This window comes from Tripterygium wilfordii, chromosome 3 (assembly GCF_013401445.1).
Source record: "Tripterygium wilfordii isolate XIE 37 chromosome 3, ASM1340144v1, whole genome shotgun sequence".
NCBI classification, from domain to species: domain Eukaryota; kingdom Viridiplantae; phylum Streptophyta; class Magnoliopsida; order Celastrales; family Celastraceae; genus Tripterygium; species Tripterygium wilfordii.
In genome coordinates, this window is record NC_052234.1 from 1,701,237 (window position 1) to 1,712,111 (window position 10,875).

The 10,875-nt window shown below is 36.0% G+C and overlaps 1 protein-coding gene across 4 annotated transcripts; it reads left to right on the forward strand.

The window, feature by feature from the left end:
* The first annotated feature begins 79 nt into the window (after positions 1 to 79).
* LOC119985839 (tRNA threonylcarbamoyladenosine dehydratase) lies at positions 80 to 10,599 on the forward strand. Of its 4 annotated transcripts, none has more exons than XM_038830280.1 (12): positions 81 to 284; positions 725 to 768; positions 1,713 to 1,803; positions 3,082 to 3,229; positions 4,723 to 4,935; positions 5,747 to 5,881; positions 6,440 to 6,574; positions 6,825 to 7,040; positions 7,992 to 8,116; positions 9,249 to 9,306; positions 9,836 to 9,981; positions 10,091 to 10,557. In XM_038830280.1, exons 1-11 carry the CDS (start codon positions 193 to 195, stop codon positions 9,944 to 9,946), a joined length of 1,368 nt encoding a protein of 455 aa, XP_038686208.1. In that variant the 5' UTR covers positions 81 to 192; the 3' UTR covers positions 9,947 to 9,981; positions 10,091 to 10,557. The 4 variants fall into 4 exon arrangements, with proteins under 4 accessions (XP_038686215.1, XP_038686208.1, XP_038686223.1 ...); XM_038830271.1 differs by having other exon boundaries at positions 82 to 284; positions 10,275 to 10,599; XM_038830287.1 differs by lacking the exons at positions 9,836 to 9,981; positions 10,091 to 10,557 and adding an exon at positions 9,399 to 9,780 and having other exon boundaries at positions 80 to 284.
* Positions 10,600 to 10,875: the final 276 nt, after the last annotated feature.

A 10,875-nucleotide genomic window follows, 5' to 3' on the forward strand; every position in this document is an offset into this window, starting at 1 on the left:
AAATAAAGAAGCCCCAATAGGGCAATAGTGCAATACCATATATCCCGGACGGGAAAGTTTTCAACTCCGGTTCAATTGCTATTGTCAGCGAGGGTTTTGAAACATTGTCCAGGCCCGGACCACAAAAACCCTGGAAACCTCCGTTTGGCCCCCGACTTGATCCGAGAGGGAGAGCAAAGGAGGAAAAGAAAAATGGAGGAGAGGTTCAAGTGCTTGGCCTTGTTGGGAGCTGGAGCTCTTTTGGGCTCCGTTTCATCCGTGTTTCTTCTTAAGGTTCTTTCAAGGCAAGTCATTCGCCATAGCTGAAAACTCTGTTCGACTGCCGGGATATCATTAAGGAAAATCAAATCTTATATATATTCCATAGTTGTGTCTCTCATTTTTATTTCTCATGATAATTTGAGAATTAATGCTTAGTTGTTTGATTTCATCTCTGTTTATAGTTTCATTTTACTTGACTGGGATGAAAGAGTGGTGAGTTGGGCTTCATAGGAGTGAGTTGTTTCTTATATTTAAAATAAAGAGCTTTTTCAAATCGTCTCTTTCTGTTCTAACGCTCAGTTTTTCCTCATTTGAGAGTAGCAAAATTTTGTGGCAAGCAGCAACAGTATAAACATTGGGGGAAAACCCTAAATTGATGTTTTGTGCAAATTCTGCCAATTTAATTGGTTACACACAACAAGTAGAAGTTGTAAATCTATGTTATTGATTGCTTGTTTTACAGGGGATTTGAGAACCGACGCAATAGGGAGGCTGAAAATTTTGATGGTAAGTTCGTTTATTGTACCATAATCTTTATGCAGTCACTCTTTCTTTAACTCCGTGTGCCATATAAAGTTTATCCGGAAAGCTTTGCATTTATGATGAACGACGTAAAGCTGCTATCATTAGCAAATTCTTTTCAGATTGGACTCTAGTACATTTGAAGTCATCAACATCCTGGTTATCTAGTCGCCTTTATTTCTCTCCTTTTCAAGCGATTGATATATTAAGAAGGCATATCGTATGCAGCAGCTTCTAATTTTTGTACATTTTTAATCCATGATTATAGTATATCAAGCGATAACAACATGTTGGGTTTCATAGTTGGTGAAAACCATGATTTGGGAACGTGTAAGAGTTTAGACTTTTATGATAACATTGTATACGAATTCTTTAGGAGCAAAAGCACTTCATTCAGCTCATTCCTATGTCAATGATGTGGCTGATCTGGAAAGAAAGGAACAGCAGAATATTCAATAACAAGGAATCCTCCCTAGACTTTTTCATTGATAATTGGTCTGTGTGCCTTAAATTTTGGAGTTTGTCTCTCCCTGGAAATGTCTATGATCTTATTAACCGCTCTTGCTTGTAGTTGTTGAGGTTATACGAATTCTTTACGAGTTTTTTGTTGTCTATTATTTTACGAGCGTTGCATGCTTTAAACTTCAAATGTTTTGCATGCTGTAAACTGGTCCGATGACTATAATAAGTGCCCTTAAGCAGAATGCTAGAATTTGTGGTGGCTTCTAAAGTTAGATATTGTTCATCAACAACCTACTCTATCTGCAAATAATACTTGACAACCCACTCCTTGCATTTGTACTCTTTTATATTAATAATTTCTCATCCAAAATTGTACATAGTTCCTCATTTGAAAGTTGACAAAATTATTGTTGTCTGTGTTTTATAATTGTCATGATGAAAATGTAATCAACTTCCATATGTGACAGCTTCAAAAGGCTTCAATATTGCCAAGGATGCAAACCATAGGATGCCGGGTCTAGACCTTACTGATGAAATAGTATCAGAACAGCTAACCAGGTACCATGATTGATGTCTTACCGTGAGTTCTATACAACATTTTCTATGCTATAATATTTAGTAGCTGAGAGCCTGACAGCATTGCTCTCTTCATGCCAACAAAAAATGTCTTTTACTCTTTAGATTTTGCAGCTGTTCAGAATGTGTTTTTTAACTTTCTTCGGTAAGTATCCAAATTAGGTTATGGCACCACATATCTTTGTTTCTGTGTATTTTTGGCTGTTGATATGAAGATTCTAGTGATGCTTAATACTTTGATATCATGCCACTGAAGTTTTGTGTAAACTTGCATTTTTCAAGGTAATGACCTGGAATTTGAAATTTGCTTAGGTGTGGAGTTATTGAAAGAATATTCACAATCGAAGAACATATTCTTTCTTTTAGGTTCCTTGGCGGTTTAGCTGCCAAGAGTGATGCATCAATTATATTTGTCCTATAAGTTAGTTAGCTTCTCTGATTTAGTTCTCTGATAGGACCTGTGAATTTGATAGCTTTCATTGAGCAAGGCTTTTACTGAATTATATGGTTATCTACGGATTGCATATCGACTTCTGTTACTTACTTTAAATTGAGTATCTGTTTCTTCCTTGCACTTGAAAGACATTTTCCTTTTTGTTGAAGAAGACGTTTGCTAGGCTCCAGTACCTTTTGAGAGGCCTATGCCTCATAGAAAATGCCAATTGAGTCCACATCTTAGTTCATAGGTCCTGTCACAGGTGAAAATGTTTCCTTGGAAATGTGGTCTCGGGGAAGGATAAGATAGATGAGACTATACGGTTTAGGGAATGGGTACTGCAAATCAAAACTAGATGTGAGAAAATCACTTACATGCCTACATGGTTTGGGAATGTGCAACGTAGACCAATTGGTGCTGCGGTGCAGAGAAGAAAATTTAAGAAGATACTAAAAACTGTAGATAGAGGCCATGAAGAGGATTAGTGGATACTGGCCACTGATGATGATGTTGATGTGCTGATGCTAGACTGTCATCTCATCGATGACTCAACAACGCCTTGGAGGAGGCCTTTTTTTTCCACCGCTTATGTTAAGCTTTTAAAATTTCTATCTGAGGTCAAAGAACCTAGGGTAAATTATTGCCTTCTGTGGTTCAGTCTTTCATCAATTGTGTTTTGTATAAATCAGTTTTGTTCAATGTTTGGGGCTTGGCAGAGGGTTTGTTTTTGACCAATTTGCGTTGGGTATAAATGTATTTGAAGATGTGTTTTGTGGTTTTATTCTAGCTTACTCTGATACTGTATTTTGTGGCTGTGCAAATAGGAATATTCAATTCTTTGGCACCGAGTCTCAACGAAAGGTGACTGGATCTTATGTTGTGGTCATTGGTCTTGGTGGAGTTGGGAGTCATGCTGCATCAATGCTCTTGAGATCAGGAGTTGGCAAGCTCCTCCTAGTTGATTTTGACCAGGTATTTACTGCATGTGACATCTTTATTTTTCCCCATTTGGTGATTATTGGCACAATTTGATCAAAGATAGCATCATCTTTGGGTTTGAGTGCTTGACCTGATGTACTTCATTACATCATCTTCTTTGAAAAACAAGGTATGAAGATGAATTGAACTGTCCAGTGGCTGTTTTGGTGGAGACAGTTGGGAATATTGGTACCCAAGGGTTGAACTTCGTTATATTGCCAGAAGGATCTAATATTCAAATCTTAGTCACTTGGATGTAACTTCTAGTTCTAACTTCTAAAGTCCTCTAAAACAGTAGTTACCTTGATATCCTTGAGAACAAGAGCTCGAATTTTGTTGCTCCACTTTGTAAATCATTAAAGTATCCTCTAAACAGGAAACTTCATTAAAGATTCAGAGGTTAAAAGTTCCATAAAGAGTTTGATTTTTCTTTGAACAGTAGATGTTAGGGAAAATTTTCACGCGCCTTTATCTCATGAGTCATGATGCCATAATGGACCAGCTTCAGATGCTGGAAGTCCGATATCAGATTGAAGCAAATTAGTATGGATTTGTTTGGCCACTTGTTTGTTTGTGATGAAAAGAAGAAAGAAAGATCTTTGGCAATTTTTCTGTCATTGTCATCATTCATTGAAGACTGCCTGACGTACCCAATATGGCTAGGTTTTAATCTATGACAGAATCTGCTCTTATCTATTTACAATGAGTTGTACTGTTTTGCTTATACTGATTTGTGTGTATAGAGGTATGTTTTCTATGAATGTAGTGTGCATGTATGTATATACGGAGATTTGTTTATATTTATATATATATTTCACAAAGCAGAGAAAATGTCATGATTTGGTCAAAAATGAATTCAAATGGAGGGATTTATATGGTCAACCTGGTTTTGTAGTATCTACTATTGCATGCCAAGATTGCTTTAACCTTGTCAACCTGCTAACAAATGCATAGAAATCAAGTTGGATGCCTTTAGTGAGATAGGATCTTGGATTCTCTTTCAATAGCTTAATTTAGATGTTTGATGCTACTAGAGTATAATGTTATCACTAAGCCCCCTTTTTTATTTTATGTTCCAAGTTTTACTGTTTTCTACCAACGTTCAAGAGAACCTCTTGGCTCCTTTGCAATTCCTTATCCTTGTTTTTTCCGACCTGACCTAATTTTTCAATAATTTGATAGAATTTCTGATTTACTTTGGCTTCCTACTATAGTCCCACACATGCTTGTAATTGTGTGAAAAAAAATTATGAATAATTTTGATTTTAATATTAGTTGTTTTAGCGTGTAGGAGGATTCAAACCTTCAACTTGTTCGAAATCCTAAGGAGTGACTACCACTAGGCCACCAGCTCCTTGTTGTGTGAAAAAGAATTAATTGTAATAATAAGACAAATGAAGTATGGATTTTTTTGCTTTGATGTTTTCTTGCGCTTATATATTAATCGGCAAAAGTGTACCTGTACTTATTTATGATGACATGAGAAGGTATCACTTTCGTCATTAAATCGACATGCTGTTGCAACACGAGCAGATGTTGGTAGCCCAAAAGCGCAGTGCCTGAAAAAGCATTTCACATCTATCTGCCCAGAGTGCCAAGTAGACGCTAAAGTGTTAATGTATGACGCATCTTCTGAATCAGAGATTCTTGGAGGCAATCCCGATTATGTTTTGGACTGCATTGATAACATAGATACTAAGGTACTTCTTCATGCTTTCAAGGTGGTTTTTCCTTAGATGATTAGTAGTGCAATTTATTTTTTAAAAATTCAACTTCTACTGGTATCCAACTGATGACTTCAAGTTCCTCTGAAACAGTTCAAAATGACCTAGAGGCTTGTTTTGGGTCTAGGGAAAGTGGGGTGCGTAATTTGCAACTTAATTGGAATGTTATACTAATAATTTTGGTAAGAGGAATAGGGGGGAGAAGGGAGGAGAGAGGGGCTGGAGGGGGGTTACTGGGCAGGAGAAAGAGAGAAATGCATGTATGATTCTGAAACTTTCAAGTAGAATGCATTTTCTTGTTTCTATCCCTTTCTTTGGCCAATGATAAATGAATTAAAAATTCAGGAAAAGCGTTGGAAGTCTTTGATTTATTTTTGGACTGATTGACAACGGTGGTAGATTGGTATTTCTTTTTTACATCCAAGTTTGTTTGACTCTTGAAGAATTGTTGTTGAGTGACATCTGAATTGCAATACTTCAGCATAAGTGCATTGCTTCATGCACTCTCTAGTGCTATATGAATGAAGATATCTATATTTTGGTTCTTTGATATGGGAGAAATGTTTTGAAATTTGAATTCTTCCTTTTGCTTTTTTGATATTATACATGATCAATAAAATGGCTTCTGATAATTTTTCATGACATGCTTAGTTATAAGAAGTTTATTTATGCCTTTATGGACAGTTAAGTTATCTTCTATAACCAATCTTTAGATAGTTCTTTTATACGTAGTTTTGGGTATTGATAGACACTAAGACTAAAATGCTTAACATTTCATATGTAGTAGGTGGCGCTTCTTGCTGCATGTTATCGTAGGGGTTTAAAGGTTCTATCTGCGACAGGAGCTGGTGCTAGAGCTGACCCAACAAGAATCCGGATTGCTGATTTGAGAGAGTCAAGAAATGATCCATTATCTCGTTCAGTAATGCTTCAGCTCCTTTTTATTTTCCTAGTCTTTTAATTGCTTTATTTGTTCTGATATGTTCGTGTCTGATTTCTTTATACATTCTAGATCTTTCTTTCCCTCAGTCTGTATGGACTACTGTCTACACATCTCTGTTTCTGATTTGGTGATCTGAATTTGTGAATTTTATCTGATGTATCATGAAGAAATAACATAGAGAATAGTTGAGAAAGGTGAATTCCATGCTTTCGTTCACTTTTGCTTACCGTACAACTGTTGGAAAATTACCAAAGTCCGTTGCAACTTGCAAGTTATAAGATGCTCTTATAAGTAATTACAATGCACAGAGATTCCAATATGCCTTCCATGCCGCGATATTTTACTTTTCAGTTCACCTACAATATTTAAAATTTTAAATGCTCTCTTTGTCCAGGTGAAAGTGGGGACAAAGTTTTTCCAATCCCATATCCACTATTATCCTGACTGTGCAACATTTGTGTGTGTTGTTGAGTGGGTTGTATAAAATAGGTTTAATTCTTAATGTGCTTATCTGGTTACTTATAATTTTATTTTCAGGTAAGACATCGTTTGAAGAAAGATCATGGAATTGAGAGCGGTATTCCTGTTGTGTTTTCTTTAGAGAAACCCAAGGCAAAGCTGCTTCCATTTCAAGGGACAAATGGGGAAGATGAAAATCCTTCCGATTATCAAGTAAGAATATCAACTCAGTAGCCTAAAGTGTTAGTTACTTGTTGTTTTATTCAATATAAAAAAGTTTGAGGAATCTATTCGAGGCCCTAGTTAACCAGATCTTTGATTAGTAAATTTTAGTATATTATCCATTTGTCTGGATTTTCTTGCGCGGTAACTCTCTCTTTTGCTTAACTTTTGGATGACTAGATTCTGGTGTGAAATTTGAAAACTGTCTAATTTAGATTCTTACTTCTTGTCCCATTTTCAGATAGTGCCTGGGTTTAGGGTTCGTATCATACCTGTTCTGGGTACCATCCCTGCAATTTTTGGACAAGTGATGGCATCCTACGTCATGACACAACTTGCAGGGTTGCAAGTTCAAACAGAGCCTGTAATAAATTTAGATACAGATCATTACCACATACTTCATCAACGCCTTATTGAGCATGAGGAGTCAGTATATGGCTCAGCCATGGAAGTCCAGGTTTGAAATTATGCTTCTAATCTTATTTGTTACTTGATTTGTTTATTAGATTTTGTCTCTGTCTAGATTTGATGTGCCACTGTGGGTTTCTTCCTTTTTTTCTTTGATCTTGATTTTATATTCATATATTTTTATACATTGTTGTATAAGAGAAATGGACGATTTAAGGTTTTTGTTGTCATATGCTTTGTCAGAGCCTTGCTGCTGGCCTTGATCAGTCTTGTATGTGATCTTCAATTGCTTAGTTTCTGCTATTCCAAAAGTTGTACGTCCCAAGAGTTGGATGAAAAACTGAAAGTATACAAGGGAGGGTTTGAAATATAAAGTTAGGTTATGACAACAAGAATAACTTGCAGCCTTGTGCCAGATTTTGTTCCCTCTTTTGTTGGAGATAGCAAACCTTGTGAACAAAACTCTTGCTTTTGGATTGTGATGCTTGTGCTAGATTTTCTACTCTCCTGTTGTATATAAAAGGCTTTAAAGTAGGAGACTGTAGCTGATATTTAAGATTCTTGATACTAGGTGTCAGTCCATTGATCAGATAAAATGACACCCTTTCTTACTTAGTTTAAACTTGTTGATTGTCATCTAACAAGAATTTTGAGGGAGGAGACTAATTTGAACATTAATTTCATCAGGCGCTGTGTCTTGTGCTCAGTTTCTGCCACCCATGAGTGCTTTTGACAATTGGGCTGGTGGGATAAACTTTGATGTTTTTCAATAATTAATAGAACCCTCCCCCCCTAATGCTCTTTCTAGCATATGTCCAGTATGTAAAGGGGAATTTTCCTGTTCTTTTCTCCAATTTGCTAATATATCAAAAACGCACCTGCTGCTTGCTGCTCAGACTTTTGTCCATTTGTCATAGGTCCACACTGTCAAATTGTTTGTATATAACTTATTGCGTTTTCAGTTGATATTTGCTAAATTAAATGTTTTGAATGAACACAGGTAGACGTTGAGGAAGTGATGTATGTTGTGAAAGAGCTATGGCATGGACGAAGTGCAAGAGACCAGTCTCTAAATGATGGGGCACGCGGAATGTGGCGATCTGTTAACGAGCTAATGCTTGTCAGGTATATGTTGCTCCATATGATGTTCCTTTGACCATTTAACATTTGTATATTTGTTGCAATGTCCCATAAACAGAAATATTGTTTTGCATAGATATTGATTCAATTCTCTGTTTCTAGCACATGTTTAGGGTTTGAGCAAAATCTATAATTGACTACCCAACTCAAACAAGGTTACCGATGTGAGAATGGAGTGATAGATTGAAACAAGAAATCACAGCAAGCAACGTAGAAGGAAAAGGCAGCAATGCTTAGCCAACTATATTTTACATGAAGATACAAAATCTGTCTATGGACTATGGATAAATTTATACCAAGTCTAGAATTAAAGCCATGACTATTTTCTAGACACTACACAACTGCGTAAACAACTTTTAGATTCCCAAACAGAACTATAACATAAATTCTAATATAAATTTGATAACAAGAATAATCTATTAAACAACAAAAGTATAAAACCAAGTTAACCAACTTCTAAGTTAAATTTTTTGACACCAAAGCACTTTTGGACTTCAAGGGCAAAGAATTAAAAGTTTTCTTGCTTGCACTGCATCAGTTTCTAAGACAATCTAACCAAGGCATCTAGGTAAAGCGGCAGACCATCCAGCATGTAGATATCATCTCCACCTACCTAGTAGTGCCGAAGAAGTTTGATGCTTTTAAGTCTCTTCTATTTGCCAGATAAATTGCTTTCCCATTCCCAGTTTCAGTAAGTCAGCTATTTATGGTATTTTGAAATTCTTTAAACTCTCTTGACTTTATCATTTTTAAAGACTCAAAGTGATTGCTCTTATAGGTTCATGTACCCAACACAGAATTGTTTGGAACTAATAGCTTTGATAATGATGAGTTTTATTAATCTCACTAGATTTGTTGTAGGAACCTTTTTTAACTTTCAAGATCCAGAGCGAGCGGAAATTTGATTGCAGTACACTAGAAGCAACATTTGCATATAATAGCTGAAGTTTCTGTTGTGGCTAAGACTAAATTGTTGCCTGATATGGTTCTTGAATATTATGGATATTTATGGTACTCATAACTTCATGCTGTCATATTCAAGTTACTTTTATTTTGTAGTTATAGTCTTATAGACTATTTTTTCTTCTACATCGCCTGCTTTCTCTTGTTTTTTCAGGTGGGACAGGACAAAGCCTGCATCAGTGTCAAACTTAATTCTTTTAAAATTCAAAGAGGTATCTTCATTAAATTGATTTTCTAGCTAAAGCTTCTCTTCTGTCTTTTTTTTGGGGGGGTGGCGAGTTGGTTTTTGTTTTCCTTCTTTTAGACTAAACAACGAAATCGAGTCTTATGCAAAGCTAAGTACCTCTGATGTTCCATGCCAAACAAGTACCTCTGATGTTCCTTATCAAACAAAGAAATTTATACGAGAAACTGAAGTACAATCTATGGAGAGCGAAGTTAGTGCAGGCCGTGTCTTTTTTATTCCTCATCCTTGATGGAATCTGGTTCTGATTGGCCAAAATAGAGATCTCGTTATGATCCATTCTCTCTATTTCGTGATGATCCATTCCAAGAAACCTATGTACTGAGAATGGCCATTCTATTTGTAAATCATTGTAGAAATTCTCTTTAGATAGAGAATCGGCAGCTGTAACTGTTAACGTGTTTAGTGGATTATCATTGAATCTTTTTCTATTCAGTAAAAACATTGGTTTTTTTTTTTGTCCCCTGCTGTCACACTGTGGTTGTCACTCTATCCAGGCAAATGAGCACGAATCAAGAATGTTTGATGATATCAAGGAGAAGGAGCCAGAGTTTTATGAGAGGGTGACATCTGTACTTAAGCAAGCTGAGCTTGAATTTGGCTTGTGAATTGCTGGAAGTATTCCCTGATAGTCAGATAAGAGGTGTTAGCCTATTGCTTGCTTTCTCTTCCATGTTTTTTAGCTAAGCCTTTGTGATAACCTTGTTTTGCATCCTTTCTCTTCCATGATCACCTCTTTTTTTAATCTGCAGCTTATGGCTTGACTAAGGTTGATGTCAGCTACTCTGTCCCTGTGTATTGTATATCAAAATATAACTATGCGGAAATTGCAACAGATCACATACCATCTTACTTTTTAGTCTTGCTATTTTATTTGTTTTCGAAGACGTCCCTTGAGATTTACAGAGCAAAAGCTCTCTCTGCTCATTTTGGCAGATGGACATGGCGTTTGAGGCTTTTGATATTTTGACGGCCTGTCTAAACTCTTTCGTCAGTCAGATTGAAGGGTGTAGATTGCTGCTCTTTTCCTCTCCAAGTAGATTTTGAACCAGGACATGTAAAACGGAAGTACATTGCTGTTTTTCTATATTGTTTTGCCTTTTCTTTTCTTTTTTTCTCCAGGTGAGGTCTTTTGCTACAAAGGAAAATTTATTAATCCCTTTCATGTCTTAATATCTGACAGATGCGATTATATTATTTATGAAATATGTATTTTGAATCGCCGTAAATATTTGGGATTAAGGTTGGATGTTGAACAAAAGCAAGGTTTCATAGGTGTTGAAAGTTCATGACCTTGTATGCAATCTTTCACTATCGGTTTTTCGTGAGATAATCGGGTAAGAATAATGTTTGAGAACTCCAAAATATAACTCATATTTTACCTTAAATTAATGTGAAGTATTGGATGATAATTAGACTTACATGTGTTTATATATGAATGGTTGTATCACATGATATATAGATTTGAGTATAAAATGAGCGTCATATTTTAGGGTTTGTAATATTACGACGAATGTTATATAGGAAACACAACTTA

What these genes read in the sequence shown, in the direction of transcription:
- LOC119985839 (XM_038830295.1), top strand. Translation starts at nt 193, where the DNA reads ATGGAGGAGAGGTTCAAGTGCTTGGCCTTGTTGGGAGCTGGAGCTCTT. An exon ending in GGAGGCTGAAAATTTTGATG is followed by an intron (nt 769 to 1,712) that starts GTAAGTTCGTTT and finishes CATATGTGACAG; the next exon opens with CTTCAAAAGGCTTCAATATT. An exon ending in TTCTTTTAAAATTCAAAGAG is followed by an intron (nt 9,307 to 9,835) that starts GTATCTTCATTA and finishes CACTCTATCCAG; the next exon opens with GCAAATGAGCACGAATCAAG.